This window comes from Euprymna scolopes, chromosome 4, assembly GCF_053919585.1.
Source record: "Euprymna scolopes isolate OS-2025 chromosome 4, ASM5391958v1, whole genome shotgun sequence".
Taxonomy (NCBI): domain Eukaryota; kingdom Metazoa; phylum Mollusca; class Cephalopoda; order Sepiida; family Sepiolidae; genus Euprymna; species Euprymna scolopes.
Genome location: NC_136485.1, coordinates 168,489,264 through 168,507,121, shown reverse-complemented (window position 1 = coordinate 168,507,121; position 17,858 = coordinate 168,489,264). Strand labels below are relative to the sequence as shown.

The window sequence follows — 17,858 nt, the reverse complement described above, 5'->3', positions numbered from 1 at the left end:
CTTGTTTGGAGAAAATTTGTGACAACTGCATCGCCAAGTGATTCCAACAAACGCTAAAAAGCAAATGGTTTTAATTGCTAGCTTTTTTCTTTCTCCACTTCATGAGAATTCACTTTCCCTCCCACTCCTCAAAGCAAAGAAGTTTTCACAGAAACGTGTGAACTCAAAATATTTTCCAACTAATTAAAAGCGTTTCAAGCTCCAAAAAGTAACACATACATATGAAAAATATGAAGCTGACACACAGTTAAAAATTCCACCTGAAGAAGGCTAGAGAAATAGTTGGTGAAAACAACAACTATGAAAATGAGGATAACAGTCCACAAAGAAATAAATAAGCACAGTCCTAATTCTACATAAGTACCCAACATTGTTTCCACTCATCCTGGATTTTTCCTTGTCTCTGAATTTGAGCAATAGTGGTTCAAGAGAAGTGAAGTTGTTTATGACAGAAGCCTTACTTCAATGAAGATTCCTCTCACATGCCGCGTTTACAGAATGTACCAATTGCTCCTAAACACCGAAAGTGCTTTAAGATATAAAATAAGGATTTCATTTTTTTTTTTTCTGTGAAATTAAAAACTGAACAAACAGAAACAAAAATCATACTCACCCCAATATGCCCAGAAGCCAACAAGGGGCTTTTGTGCGCCCTCTTCTACATACTGAAGTGATATAGAATCGGATCTAGCCTTGGGAATGGCATTAAATCCAAACTTTTTATCAATTTGTTCTTTTGTATAACCTCGGTTTTTGATTTTTTCTAACGTATAGGCATCTGGTTTCTTTAGTTGCTCAGCTTGGTATTGGGCAAATGATCCGAGGTCCCGAGAATATTGACCACATAGCTAAAAAAGAAACAAAAAAAGAAATGAACAAAGTGACAATCCACAGCAAATAAAAAGAAACATTCAGCTTTCAATGACGAGGTGCCTTCAATAAGTTTCAAGACATTTTTGTACAGGCATTTAAAATCGTCATAGACTCGAAAATTCAGTCTGTTATTGCTACACATCTTATGAGATGGCTGACCAATTTTTATGATTTCAGGTTCAAATGAACAGCTACAGCAGGAATTGGAATACATCCTACTAAAGCTTGATTATTACAGCTGATTAATTTCAAAAGTGCAAAGTGGACGTGAGGATACTTTTGAAGAACGATACACAATAAAATTCTGTTTTAAACTTGAAAAAAATGCCACTGTTCTGCTGACCTGCTTCCCAGTTGAATACAACATGGTAGCCTTCAAATTCAATGTAAACAAGTTCTTGTTAAGCAGTCTTCATCAATAATCAAATTCTACCCAATTTACACTCTTAGTAATTACTATACTATCACCTTACATTCATTAACTATTATCCTCAAGTCGCCTTCGAGCCTTGGTAAGTGGTAACTCAAGTAAAAAAAACGAGACCCACAATTGCTCGGTTTACTTCCAAAGTGGTAAGAGGAGAGACCCACGTGCTTGTCAAGTGTACCTTCCAACTCGCCATGATTTTTTTTTTTTTTTTTTTTTTTTTTATTCGCTTTTCCTTCGATCTTGATACGTATATATGCATTTCATTCTGTGACATTACAATCATGGCGTAGATGTTGACACAACATTAACTCAGCACGTAAGTCACCAATATGCATACATATTGAAATGACTGAGCCCACAACTACGTTACAAACGTTTTTTACTCTCCGGCCTTCTTCAGGTGGAGTCAATAATTCTCGTCCCATGTGCATCAGTTAATTTTTTCTTAACTTTATTTATAAGGGTCCGGTTCAGAATTACCAAAAGTTTGACTATGACAAAACATCTGTAATAGAGCATATAGGCTGAAATGTTTTGAACATTTTTTTTTTTAAGAAAACTTTTATTCAAACCAAATAAGGCATATTGCCACCGAGATGTTTGTTCATATCACATTTAAATTAATGCATGTTGGTACAGTCAGAAAAATAGGGAGCTGGGAGAGAATTCCAAAGAAAAGTGGTCTGACAAAAAAAAAAAAAAAAAAAGAACTATTAGAGTAGAAAATTTCTGGTATTTTGGGACTACTACAGTGAAAGGGTGAGATTTTGCTGCTAGTTGGTTTGATCAGAGATATTTACCTTAAGGGAACACAAATGCAGTAAGATCATTGAAGCATGTTCTTTTAGCATATTTGTAAAAATATCAGAGAGATAGAAGATTACGGCCATGAGTTGGTAAACTTATTTGGTTAGAGACTCATAACATAACAACCAAGATGAAGATAAGTCTAAAATGTGTAAACTATGATAAAGAAGCTAGCTGATGCCAGATGAAAGTACAACTGCCAAAAAGTTGTAAACATATAGTATACAAGTTCAATCCCTAGCAGAGCTCCATTTTTTTTTTGTTTTGTCCTTGAATTTTTCAGATGACTTATTTTCACAACGTTTCAGTCGATGCAACCTCCAATCTTCAGGTGTATCTTATTGAACTCGGAAAGTTACAATGAATTTTTAATGGAATTCTTTATTTAATCCACGGGAGTAGTATGCTCTTGTTTGTCAGCCACAACTGGGTAGAAGTTCTAAGTAATTTGCAATTGTATTTTTGAGTGTCACCTGCACCGAGGATTGAACCTTTAACCTCTAGTAGAATGTACCTTACAATTGAATTTTACCAAGTAATTTATCCACTATGCCATGGCTCCTTGCGAGTTCAACAGATAGTTTGACAAAATATGCTTGCTACATTGCCAAAACGTTGTGAAGATAACATTCTAGATGAGAACAGTAGTCCAAAGAACAAAAAAATATGAAAAATCAACCCTTATCTCAAGAATTCCAAAACTCCATTGAATTTTATTTGTTTAGGCACAACAGCTGAAATTTAATGCATTGACATGGCATTGTCTTAAATATTTCCTGAAAATAATTTGACTAAAAGAAAAATGTCAGATTAAATTTCTATTATAACAACCCAAGCATGTGGAGTCACTGTCCACGAGTGAAAAATTTACCTTTACCATGACTAATGTTTGTGCAAAATTTTATAAACAAAAAATCCAAGAAGTGATTATTGAGAAAAGTGTGAATGGATAAACGATTTGGGGGCAATTTCACTCCTATAATGTCCCCTGGGAGGAGGGGGGGGGCAGAGTTCACGGACGATCCATTCTGGCAAAAATTTACTTTCACCATGACTAATGTTTGTGCAAAATTTAAAAAAAAAAAAAAATTCAAGATATGGTTATTGAGGAAAATGTGAACAAGCAAATTGACGAATGGGAGTGAATTACTAGGTTCAATCCCTCCTTTATCAGGGAGAAAAAAAAAACAAATAAAAGGTTCATCTAATTTTGTATAAAAAATATGAAGAATTAAAAATATGCTTAGAATTTCTTGTAACAATTTATTTAATGAAACTCGTTCATGTTTAACAAGTTTACGTTAAGCCTTTCGATTAATGACAGGCTATTAATTAGTCAATTTACAAAGTGTTAAGCTAAAGAGTACAAATTATCCACAGGTCAAATAAAATCCTCTTAAAATAAAGCTTAATAAAATAACAAATGTTTCTAAATCAGGATTTTTATATTTCTTTACTTTTTCTTTTATTCATCTAACACTTTTCGTTCTGACATTTTGTAAACTCAATCTCAAGTTCTCAAGGTTTAGCCAGTCAACTGTATCCAAATTTTGCTCTATATTATCTTGTTTAATCACTTACAAGTTTTTCTTGGACGGTCAACCTTCCTGCTATTCAAGTAGTAGTCGTATCAGATTGGATTAAACCTATTTTTTTTTAGCCATTCTGAAAAATTGTCTTCAGGTAAATGGGCTGTCGCATAGCCTTCTTCCAGTCGGATGACTGGACAATGTAGGATCAGATGGTTTATGTCCTGGGAGGAGGAGGAGGGGGCTTCCTTACACTTTGGCATGAAGGATCACCATTTTGTAGTAGTGTGCAGGTTTTAAAACTAAGTTTGATCCGTCCAGACGGAATTTAGAAACTTTCTGAATTCCTTCCTGATCAATTCTGCTACACCGCTATTAAAGTCATCCATAGCTAAGCAACGGTTCATCCAGGAGGATTATACCAGGGCAATTGATTCCTTCTTAAGATAATCTCTATGCTGGGAAAGTGTAGTGCTTTCAATATGGAGGGGGAGATCAAAGCTATAAATGGAACAACACTGATAGAAGTCACTGAATTTACGTACCTGGGCAGCAACATAGATTCCATGGAAAGAGATATTGAAATTTTCTTCTCAAAAGCATGCGCTGAATTGGATAAGCTGTCGTCAGTATGGACTTCAAGGCTAACTGACAAACTGAAAAGGCAGTTCTTCAGAGCAGTGATGGAGTCTGCATCAACCTGGACACTCATCAAAAGATCGGAAAGAAAGCTAGATGACACGTACACCCGTATGCTACGAACAGTGTTAAATATATGTTGGCAAGATCATCCCACGAAACAGCAACTTTATGGCAACTTACCTGCCATATATACTATCATCAGGGAGCGATGTCTATGATTTACTGGTCACTGCAAGAAGAGCAAGCAAGAGCTAGTGAGAAATGTATTGCTGTGGACTCCACGGCATGGGTGCACGAGCATAGGACGACCTAGATCTATGTACATCCAGCAAATTGCACATGACGCCAACTGTGATTCTGAAGATCTGAGACAACTGATGAAAGACAGTGAAATAGAGAGAGAGAGTCACATTTGTTCGGGCAAAAAGCCGAACTGGATAGATAGTGCTTTCGCTAAATCTAATGACCTTTTGACTTTGGTCAGATTTCACATTGCAACTACATCTAATCATGTGTTTTGATTTAAAGCAAAATTCACCCAGGATGGGTTGAACTGTGTTTTGGATGAACACAAACATACGATGATCCACAGAAACCAAGATAGTGATTGGCAGCCAATCCTGGGACAAACAGTAAACATGGATTGGAGTCAGGTTCAACGTCAGCTTTGATGGTGTGAAACCACATCTTCAACTAGCCCCTCAGGTATCTCCGTCAAGGTTTGAGTGGGTTTTGAGCTGTTGCTTCGTGTATGAATACTTTTGCATCACATTCAGAGTTGAGTATTCGATACAAAATGGTGCCAACATGCACATAAAATTTGGTGGAGGCAGTATAGGTCAAACACTTTTAGCCTTTTGAGATCCACAGCTCTTATTGACCAGTTTGTGCAGCCGTAGAGAAGGATTGTCAAAAAAAAAAAAAAAAGTGCTTGAGATCCGGAGTTTCATGTCTATTGTGATCTCAGGTTGAGATCAGAGATGAAGTTGTAAGTGGCATGCTTGCCATCATCTATCTAAGTATGTGTCTGAGGAACGATCTCTACTAAAGGCTTGTGTCAATTTTTGGTCTAGAGACTCAAAACTTGATGTACAGGGGATTTAGATGTGTGGAACAAATTCAATTTGGTCTTTAATCGGTAAAAATAGTGAAGAAACCACATTTTTTTTTTTTAAATGGAACTTGGCAATCATAGATCGACTTAAAGTGTTCTTGTATGCAAGCGCAAATAGACGTTTTACAGCATTATTTTTAAGTTTTTCTATGCATTATGACATTGTACAGATGGTGATGAATAATGCTGGAGAGCTATATGTTTTGGTTTCAAATCTCACTGATGGCACCCAACTCACTTTTTTTTTTTTAACTTTTGAAATCACTACTATATATTGGGTACAATATAATAATCGATACAGAATTGAATCTATAATAATAATAATAAAAAATCTGTATAAATTAAAATATCACATTTAAGCATATTTTATGACTGGGCAATGCACGTCTAATGATAGATTTGTCATTGTGCTACAATTGGCCATGAGACAACTTGGTGGTTGCTCGATAATCTCTGCCGTATAACATGATGCTAGTAACAGTTGATATACAATTTAAATTGTCTGTAAATCCCTGTCTATAAAGAAAGGCAGCCCGCAATGTTATCAGAGGCAACAGTTCACAAAACTTCTTTATATGTATTTGTAAATTGATTGAGATTGGAAACATTGATTTGATCCAGCCATTATTAAAGGCAAGAAAATTAGTTATTAAAATCTATATTTAAAATAACTGATACGAATAAAAAGTTATTTTTGTCAATCAAATGACATTTGATCAATTTGATGAACAACTAAAAAGAAAAATTCGTCTTTAATATTTAGCACAGGAAGAGGAGAAAATATTAGAAAACTATTAATAATATTATTAATAGATTTCCAATATTTTTCATCAAACACTGAATTTAAATAACCAATAAATATTTCTTTGATTTAAGATAAAATATTTTTAATTTTACTAGTTGTAACGGATCAGTGAATGCCATTCTAATTATGCGTAAATCATGAAAAGATGAAAAAATAAAAGCTCAAAATGTAAGGCTCATACATTTTTACTTTCTCCCTTACATATTGAGCTTTTTCTTTTTTAAAATTGTCTTCATTGTAATAGTCTTCACTTGCCGTAATTGTGGTTAAATAATCAATTTTTAACTATTCTGCACTTGTCCAAATGGATTGTTAACTATTATGTACTTTCAACTAACAATTTTCAGGGTTAAATTAGAGACACAAAGCTCACTTTTCCAAATTTGACAGACTCTGAAAGATAGCATCTCATTTGTATATGACCTATTGAGAAACATCCATATTATTTGGATACTCCAAACTACTGTTCTCATCTTGAATGTTATATTCATGCTTTAATTAATGTAACCTCTGACCTTAAAAGGACCTGTGATGCAGTGCATAGAGTACTTGGTAAAATTCAGTTATAAAGTTACACTTCTGGTGGTTGAAGGTTCAATCTTCAGTGTGGGCAACACTCAAAATACAATTGTAAATCACTTAGAACTTCTACCCGATCATGGTTGATAAGACAGAGCTTGATACCGCTATGAACTAAAGTGTTCTGTTCGAAATTTTGTGCAAATTCCAGAGTTTGACAGAAAGATTTCAGAGTTTGACAAGCTACACTTGAAGGTTAGAGGTTACATCAACTAAAATGTTGTGAAAATAACTTCGAATAAGAACAGTAGTCTGAAGTATTCAAGTAATACAAATATCCTCATCTCAAAAATTCAGTTGTTTTTATTATTTTCTTTGCCACTGGACTCTACATGCTGCAAAAACGTCAGATTTGTACCAATTTTTATTTGATTACAAGTGAAAATTAAGCATTTTATGACAATAATAATTTTTAAAAAAAACTGAAATGATTTAAACTTAATGAAAAGAACATGATGTGCGATAAAAAAGAAATGGCTAGTTAGAATCAAACATCGATATGCATTGCTATTTAGGTTCAAATCGGAAAATTGGACAGAGTTAATTTTATATATATTAATTAACTTATTAATGAACACTAAAAAGCAAATGGCTCTAATTGCTTAACCTCTTTATTTCTCTGCTTTGTTTGTATTCATTTTCTTTCTGAATTCCTAAAGCAATTAAGTTTCCATAGGAACGTGTTAATTAAAAATATTTTCCAAACCATTAAAATCGTTTAAGTAACAAGTCTATGGGAAAATGGTAAGCAATCAGAGCGATTTGCTTTTTAAGGTTTGTAAGAATCACTTCTTGATTCAGTCGCCACAATGGTATATTCTTGGAAAAGACATTCGAGTTCATTTTGCTTCCATCAAGTGATAGTTAAAAGAGTGAAACTTGACTCTTAAGCCTTGGTAATAATCGAAAAATCTTAAATGCACCTATTAGGACAGTCATGCCCCACCTTCCCCGAGCAGCAACAATTTTAATAAGATAGCAAATGAAAAGGTAATAAAAGGTTTTGTGAAAAATTTCTGAAAACTTGCCCAGACAAGTTTCCCCTCAGGAACAATTCAATAAAAGAAACATTGGTATGCATTTTGCTACAAAATGTTTTGGAATCAAATAAATCTTTAAATAAAAGACACTTAAAAGGTTTGAAACATGCCAATCAAGAATGGTAAGAGTAATTGTCTTGAGTGTAAAAAGACAGTTAAGTGGCCATTAATATGGTGGAAAGCAGAGAGAGAGAAAACATGACAAGAGAAACACAAATATTTTGGAGGTGATGAATATTCGAGGGGGGTGGGAAACAAATTAATGTCACAAGTACTTGATTATCACATTTAAGGAACTTCTGACTCAATCATTCAACACAAATCTTATTTAGAGGATTGTCTTATGGTGACAAGTTATGGCAATAAAGCAGGTTTTGTCATCAGCACTTTTTTTTCAAGAACCCTTTAGCATAAAAACATTTCAAATTTGACTTTAAAAATATCTTAATCTGCACAAATTGAAAATGTGATTTTCAAACTTAAGCATAATATTTCAAAGAAACTGCTATCTCAAATTTAATATTTCAAAGAAACTGCTATTTCAAATTTAATATTTCAAAGAAACTGCTATCTCAAATTTAATATTTCAAAGAAACTGCTATCTCAAATTTAATATTTCAAAGAAACTGCTATCTCAAATTTAATATTTCAAAGAAACTGCTATCTCAAATTTAATATTTCAAAGAAACTGCTATCTCAAATTTAATATTTCAAAGAAACTGCTATCTCAAATTTAATATTTCAAAGAAACTGCTATCTCAAATTTAATATTTCAAAGAAACTGCTATCTCAAATTTAATATTTCAAAGAAACTGCTATCTCAAATTTAATATTTCAAAGAAACTGCTATCTCAAATTTAATATTTCAAAGAAACTGCTATCTCAAATTTAATATTTCAAAGAAACTGCTATCTCAAATTTAATATTTCAAAGAAAGTGCTATCTCAAATTTAATATTTCAAAGAAAGTGCTATCTCAAATTTAATATTTCAAAGAAAGTGCTATCTCAAATTTTCAAATTTAATATTTTCAAATAACTGCTATCTCAAATTAATATTTCAAAGAAACTGCTATCTCAAATTTAATATTTCAAAGAAACTGCTATCTCAAATTTAATATTTCAAAGAAACTGCTATCCTCCAAATTTAATAATTTCAAAGAAACTGCTATCTCAAATTTAATATTCAAAGAAACTGCTATCTCAAATTTAATATTTCAAAGAAACTGCTATCTCAAATTTATTATTTCAAAAGAAAACTGCTATCTCAAATTTTAATATTTTCAAAGAAACTGCTATCTCAAATTTAATATTTCAAAGAACTATCTCAAATTTAATATTTCAAAGAAAACTGCTATCTCAAATTTAATATTTCAAAGAAACTGCTATCTCAAATTTAATATTTCAAAGAAACTGCTATCTCAAATTTAATATTTCAAAGAAACTGCTATCTCAAATTTAATATTTCAAAGAAACTGCTATCTCAAATTAATATTTCAAAGAAACTGCTATCTCAAATTTAATATTTCAAAGAAACTGCTATCTCAATTTAATATTTCAAAGAAACTGCTATCTCAAATTTAATATTTCAAAGAACTGCTATCTCAAATTTAATATTTCAAAGAAACTGCTATCTCAAATTAATATTTCAAAGAAACTGCTATCTCAAATTTAATATTCAAAGAAACTGCTATCTCAAATTTAATATTTCCAAAGAAACTGCTATCTCAAATTTAAATATTTTCAAAGAAACTGCTATCTCAAATTTAATATTTCAAAGAAACTGCTATCTCAAATTTAATATTTCAAAAGAAACTGCTATCTCAAATTTAATATTTCAAAGAAACTGCTATCTCAAATTAATATTTCAAAGAAACTGCTATCTCAAATTTAATATTTCAAAGAAACTGCTATCTCAAATTTAATATTTCAAAGAAACTGCTATCTCAAATTTAATATTTCAAAGAAACTGCTATCTCAAATTTAATATTTCAAAGAAACTGCTATCTCAAATTTAATATTTCAAAGAAACTGCTATCTCAAATTTAATATTTCAAAGAAACTGCTATCTCAAATTTAATATTTCAAAGAAACTGCTATCTCAAATTTAATATTTCAAAGAACTGCTATCTCAAATTTAATATTTCAAAGAAACTGCTATCTCAAATTTAATATTTCAAAGAAACTGCTATCTCAAATTTAATATTTTCAAAGAAACTGCTATCTCAAATTTAATATTTCAAAGAAACTGCTATCTCAAATTTAATATTTCAAAGAAACTGCTATCTCAAATTTAATATTTCAAAGAAACTGCTATCTCAAATTTAATATTTCAAAGAAACTGCTATCTCAAATTTAATATTTCAAAGAAACTGCTATCTCAAATTTAATATTTCAAAGAAACTGCTATCTCAAATTTAATATTTCAAAGAAACTGCTATCTCAAATTTAATATTTCAAAGAAACTGCTATCTCAAATTTAATATTTCAAAGAAACTGCTATCTCAAATTTAATATTTCAAAGAAACTGCTATCTCAAATTTAATATTTCAAAGCAACTGCTATCTCAAATTTAATATTTCAAAGAAACTGCTATCTCAAATTTAATATTTCAAAGAAACTGCTATCTCAAATTTAATATTTCAAAGAAACTGCTATCTCAAATTTAATATTTCAAAGAAACTGCTATCTCAAATTTAATATTTCAAAGAAACTGCTATTTCAAATTTAATATTTCAAAGAAACTGCTATTTCAAATTTAATATGTCAAAGAAACTGCTATCTCAAATTTAATATGTCAAAGAAACTGCTATCTCAAATGTAATATTTCAAAGAAAGTGCTATCTCAAATTTAAGCTCAAAGAAATTGCTATTCCAAACTTGAGTCCAAAGAAAATGTTTTTTCAAATTTAAGCATAAATGTCCAAAGAAAATGCTATTTCAAACTTTTTTCAAACAAATTTTCGATTTAAATGCCCTAGAATTATTCAATTTCATAACCAAGAATCTGGCTAAAGATAAACTCATGGATAATCGTCACCAGATATGTCTCGCCAATCAAAACAGAATTAACAATCAGCCGGAAATCATATATTCATTCCATCAATTCAGACATTTTAACAGCTTTGTAACTCACACTCCTCTCTTTTGTTCTTTAGTTTTTAGTCCTCACATTACGTGAGTAATAATGTTTCTGATAAAGGAGGAAGAATTGCTGTTTCCTGAGTGAATAGTTGTGGATATTTTTTTAATGCTCCTATAGTATTTATTATCTATCTCATTAAATCTTGCCCCCAAGCAGTTTTTAGCCTTGATATGTTGTCTCATTAATTAATAAAAAAAAGTATTCAAGTCTCCATACTGACCATTCAAGGAAAAAATTCATTTTTTTTTTATTGAGACCCCTTAAGCTTAGCTTTAGACTTTTTCTAAAATCAAAATGATGTAATGGATTTGGATCAAAATCAGAACAAGGATTTGAGACACTAGGTTTAGTATCATTATATCCCGATGTAAATCTTCGTTAGAGTAAAACTGTTCTATTTTAGGAATTAATTTTGCCTGCCATGGGACGGGTATTCGTTTAGTGTATACATGAAATAGGTCGATACCAATAATAAATCAACCTATTTTCACTATTTTAAAACGGAAAAGGTCAGATAAAGACAAAACAATTATCAAATGTAAGCCGACTAATAAGTTTTTAATTGACCATTTTTTTGCTAATGTTTTGCTGATCGTGACCTCACCCGAAGAGTCCATCACTAAGTACATCCATCCGCATCATTGATCGAGTCAACAGAGTGCAGGATTAATAGACATCATCGTGCGATTGGAAGACAATTCTTAGGGGAAAACAAATTGCCTAATCAGGTTAAAAATGGATCGAATGTAAATAATTTTAAGAAACAACACGAGTTCAGAAATAATTTAAAATGACATTTTCAGGTGTATCTGATAAAATATTTACAATTTGATCTCTATGTTCATCCTACCCTCCATAATGAACAGCACTGTGTATATGTATATCCTCTCCATCGCAACTGCTGTACAAATCCATTTCATGTATTTAAGAGAATTAAGCAAATAAGTCAGATTTTCACCCTCACCCTTAATCGAGTTACATAATGAAACTTTATTTTTTGTTTTACTTTCTATACCGATTTATACGTTTTGTTATTTCCTCTTTTGTAACTTTCTAGTTTGGGTCTTTATTTCCTTTTTAAAAACTTTACCAATTCAATTTATTTTATATTAGAAAGGCAACCCGGCATTGCCCACGGCAAATTCTATCCCTCCTCTCTCTTTCTTCTTCGGCTAGCCCATTCTTTGGACATGCATAAGGGAAATAACTCTAAAGAAAAATAAATTTGAGTTACTTCCCTTTGCATAACAGTAAAAGATTTTTTTTTTTATGGAAATCACTCCAAACAAGACATGAAGCCACTTGATGTAAAGGGTTAAAAAATATATTCTACATCAAGGTCAAAAACTTGCCAACAATAAGTGTTAGATGAAATTAATTTTGACACAGAAAACAGCAATTCTGCTCATGGAATATGAGAATTGTAGAACAAAATAAAGGAAGTGAGAGTTATATAACAAAAGTTGCCCCAAAACCCACTTTTTAATCTCTCGTCTTGATAACATTAAATGATATAAACGGCTATTTAACCCCTAAATAATAAATTTTTTTTTTTTTTTTTAGATATTATACATCCAAGATTAAAAAATTGTAACTTTTTGGGTGTTTGTTGTGTATGTTTTAAGATTTAGCTAGACATGCAAACAAGAATTTGCCTTTTCTATAATAAATGAATATGAAAAAAAAAACTGATGAAAATGTTTTCCTATCATTTATGACAGAGTGTACATTCATATTCTGTAAGATTATTTTTTTTTCTTTTTATACTAAATGGGTAAAGACTTATGAAGACTAAAAGCCACTCAAGGATAAGGGTTAATGAGATGGGAAGGATTGTCAGTTGAGAAAGAAAGAACCATGAGAGGACTGAGAATCATGGTAATGTGTTCCACAAAAAAAAAAAAAAAAAATCCTTGCAAAGAGGGAATAGAAATTCTGCTTGACACTAGGCACATGGAGGATGAGATTTTTCATTGTGAATATCATACAAAGAAAAGCCAGATTTAAGCTTAGTCGAGCACTTTCGATGAGAATAATGATAGAGTGAGCAACACTGGAAAAAAAAAAAAAAAAAAAAAAAAAAAAAAGGAAGAAACGATGGAGCAGTGTCCCAACGGGGCAGCTGTAAGTATCGCCATTGAATCAGAGTGAGAGATCATATTGGCGACAAGAAATCTATCAGACGGCCAGACATTCTATTTTTAGATAGGTTGCACGATTGAAGCCAAAGAGTGGATGGCATCATGCACGTGCCAATCGGTGGCAGGAAAAAGAAAAAAAAAAAAAAAAAAGGATTCTCTCTCTCACTCAGTTGATGTGAAAGGATGTGTTTTCTTTGTGCTTGAAAAAAAAGGGAGGGGCTTAATTGCGATAATCGCATATGGAGCAATAATGGACGATAGTTTGCTGCCCCAAGAAGTACAAAGTCTCTTATTGGCTATTACAGCAAGGATGGAATCAGAGATGCATGACCATCTCTGTAAATTAGAACTTTTATGCAATGAACCGGATACATTCTCCTGGACTAGTGAGGTGATTACAGACTATGCCAAAAGGAAACCGGTTATATTTTCTCTTGCTAGCCTTGGTTCAGATTCATGACAAGTTCTTACCTTCTCCCCCGTCTCATGTGAAAAGAAAAAACTTTGCTATACTTATTAAGAGCTCGTGGAGACAGCCAAGGACCTGTTAAGTCATCCTCTGAATATTGAGTCGAGAAAACTTCTTTGCTTTAATCCTCATCTTTCCTACATTTCCAGGGACCCGTTGGGTCATCCAATGGAACATTCAGTTGAGAAAACTTTATGCTTAAAACCTATCAGACTTTAGCTGTAAAAGTATTATACTTAATAAGGTGGCTCTTTTGAGTGAGACTTTATGCATGTTTAAAATGTCAGAAGTTGAATATTATTTTGGTGCACGTTCTAAGGTTTTGTATAATTTTTTATTCCCTTTTTTTTTATTTTTTATTTTACAACAGAAAATCTCATTTAATTGTAAAACATGCTATGTTTGAAGACATGCATTGAAATAATAAACAAACACTACATTTTATTCATGCTTACATAATTCACATTGATAAAACCAAATGCAAATAAAATGTACAAATCCATTTTAACACCAAAAAGAAAAAGAAAAAAGAAATACTAAAACTATCCGGTGCTAACAATATATAAAGTCGTTTAAAATGAAAAAAGATTTCCTAATTCAAAATAAAAAAAGAAATTAAATACATTGCTTAATAATTTTTTTTTTTTTAATATCTGTATACACAATTTAATATATATCAGCCTGAATTATGTATGCATTCATAGTATAAGAATTCAGATTTTCCACTGGGTTCATATAATAGTGCTCAATAACTAATAGAGCTATTTATATTAATATTTATTCATACAGACATATACAAGCTTCGCTACACTAGCATGACAATGAATAAGATTAACAGATTGAAACAATCAATCAATAACTAAGGTCCCATCAAGCAAAAAAAGTGTCTTCATTTAAGTATTCATATTTTGTTTCTTCCAATATAAATACCTAAATGAAATGATACTTTTCACCTGATGAGATCTTAGTTATTAATAACTACAAATTGAAAGATTGTAATACCAATGTAGTGAAGTTCATATATCTCTGCATAATATATATATATATATATATATATATATAAGCATTTTGTGCCTGTATGTGACCGTGTGAGCTCATTCCCTATTGACTGAAACGAGTGAATTAATTTTTTTGAAAAATCACAAGTGTACTTTGTGTTTGGGAGTGTTCTTAGATAGGTTTTGTATCTGAATGCCTCAGATAAATATCGCTAATCGAAAAAATCCAATTAAAGAAGGAACACTTGGATTTTTACCAAAGTTAATACCTCTATACAGCATAACAAGACAAGTGCATTTTTTTATCGTTGCCAGAAGTACCCGGCTTATAAAATCAGCAGCAAGTTCTTTGATATGACAGGGGCATGTTCAAAACGAATGTTTCTGTTTAGAACACAATTGAACCATGACACACTACTTTTGTATTTTAACCTTTAATTCAAGCAATTATATAAAAATATTTTATAAAATAAACTGTAGATTCTCTGCAGTGCAATGTAAAAAACAACTTATTGCAGTCATTACAGGAGGGGGGCATGTGAAGCTTCCTCCAAGTGCATCGCACTGGGCCCCAGACTAGAGCAGGTAATGGATCAATTTGATTGAAAAATGGGCAGTTTTACCAGTATTGATCCTCATTCAATCCCGGGCAACACTGGGTTTCCCTGCTAGTATTATACTAAAGCCGAGTCAATAAACATGTTGCTTCTTTTTTTTTTTGCTATATATTTTAATCACATAAAAGACAATGGTTGCTATATTTACTAACATTCCTAATAACCTAGTTGATAAGCACATAAAACTAAACTTTTTAAATATCCATAAAAATATTGAGAAAAAAAAAACACTAACAATAAAACTTGACATTCATCAGAATCAAATACATAGCAATTACCAACAAGATGTATAAGCTATAACTTACACAATAAAAAATACAGGGAACCAGTTGAACACTGATTAAATTAATAATATACCACACCAAATTCAAAACCTCTTAATTGTATAAAACAACACAGGGCTCTAAGGACAAATTTACCTTAAGTTAACCTTTGACAACCAAATATTTTCGTTTACTAGCCAAATAGAAAAGTTACTAACCAAATCCACATGATTTTTAGAACATGATATCTTCGTTCTGTGATGAATATGTACAGCAAAGATTTTTCTGTATTTTTTTTTTTTAAATAAGTGTAATTCTAAATATACAATAAATTTTATGCTGATACTTGACGGTATAAACATTCTAATTTCTTCAGATATTATTTTTTAAACAGCCTACGTTAAAAAAAAAAAAAAGTATATTGTTCTATTAAATTTTCATTGTTTAAATAAGTTAACTTTGTTCGTTTTAAAAAAAAAAAGTTAAAAAGATATTTTTCAGTAGTGAGCTTTGGAAGATTGTCAGTGAAAGAAAGACAATCGCCAAAAGATAAATGTTTCATTATTTCTAGTTGCCACTTTGGAAAATCATTCGCAAATGTGACTGTTCACTTGCAACGTAGAGCCCTGCAAAATTATCTCAAAAACCATTCCTCCAAAAAGCAGATGTTGTATATCAATTCACATGCCCATCTCGAAAGTGTCTATTGCACAATTGTAGTACATACATAGGTTATGCCACAACAACCCTTTCCCATGCAACTGCAAATATGTTGGTATTATTAGAAAGTAAAGTCCAAAGAAAGAATTTCCAACCCTTATTCTGTCCTCACAATTCTTGGTATCTGTTGTGGAGACGCCCACTAATTAACATAGGCGGGTGAGTGAGATATATAAAGGTATCAATCACCAATACTGGGGGAGTTCGGAACAACCGCCAAATAGGCAAGACGCCTATGCTGCCTCCAGTAAGACATGCAACACGCCACCTGCCGGAATATCTCCAACTGAAGTATATCTGAAGACATGTAAATATGTATATAACTTTTCTTCCTAATATATTATTGTATACCTTTACTTTCGTGTTCTTGTTAATTATTTGTGCAGACAACAGTATCAAACCTCAGCGCACATCTGTCAGAAACTTCTGCCAAAGAGACACATGCTCTCTCTCACTCTCACAAGCTTTTTATTTGAAAAACCAACTGCATCTCATTTGCATATTTCTCCCCAACTCTCATTACCCTACGTGACCACCAGTTCATAAATAGCAGGAGCGGCCATTTTTTTCTTCTTTATCCCTTTCCTGAAACGGACAGCATGTTGTACAAAGTAAGGTTTGTACTACTTTTTAATAACATAACACCTAAATGATACTAGCCCCATAAGAACCATAATAATCCACAGCAGCAACAAATCAAATTCTTTAAAAAAATTAATACTAAAATTATCTACAACAATAATTGCAAAACAGATTTCAAACCATTGAAGCCATTACAGTTACTAATGTAATATAGCATTTAAACCTTGGCGATAATATATGAAATATTTTCAATAAATAAACATACTGCCTCATTAGACCTTAATGGACGATTCCTTAAAACAATCTTAAAAAAATAAATATAAAAAGAAAAAAAGTTACATTTTAAATATGAACTTTAACAACAATTGTAATACAAAGCAACAGAAACATGATCAATAATGATCCAAATCACCCGACAAAAAAACCCAAAAAAAACAAGTCTTTGTTTCACCAGCTGGACACAAAAATAAGAAAACTTGTACAGCAATAAGAAAATGTATATCATTTGGATTCATCAGAATACTATTCTCATCTTGAGTATCATTTTCACATCGTTTTGGTCAATGTAACCACCGACCTTCTTCAGGTGTAATCTTGCTGAACTCAGGAATCTAGATGGAAGTTCAAACGGAACCATTTATTTATTTCACAGGAGTAGCATGCTCTCATTCCGTCAGCCATTACTGGATAGAAGTCCTAAAAAATTTGCAATTGTATTTTTTAGTTGCCCACATTGAGAATTGGATCTTCAAACTTCAGAAGAATCCAATAACATGGATAACCAATCCTCATCTCAAAAATTCAGAAACATAAAAGAATAATAAAAAAAGACGAGGAGTATTAACATCCCCAGAAGAGATCAGACTATAGCTGTGGATCAGACGGTCATGAAATGCCCCCCTCCCGCCTATTGACATTGGAATCTACCCTTCTGAGACCATCTTCCTCAGTTCAGAAGCATCCTAACTATAATAGAAAACATTAAACGGCCTGAGAACATGAACGACGAGATCAAAAGCTGCTATAACCAGCCGAGGTTACAAAACTAATGCAACCATGTAAAATGGAGGGTAATATGATACAACAGTTTTGTTTTTCCTCTGTAT

General features: G+C 31.8%; 1 protein-coding gene across 8 annotated transcripts in view; it reads right to left on the bottom strand.

The window, feature by feature from the left end:
• LOC145270111 (chloride channel protein 2-like) overlaps positions 1-17,858 on the bottom strand; it is a 328,843-nt gene that overhangs the window by 155,578 nt on the left and 155,407 nt on the right. For all 8 annotated transcript variants that reach the window (XM_080125735.1, XM_080125715.1, XM_080125717.1 and 5 more), the window contains exon 2: positions 614-848. Coding sequence is in view for 6 of the 8 variants with exons in the window: in XM_080125715.1 (XP_079981841.1) it covers positions 614-848 (235 nt within the window). In the remaining 2 variants the exon portion in view is untranslated. The remainder of the gene's footprint in view (positions 1-613; positions 849-17,858) is intronic.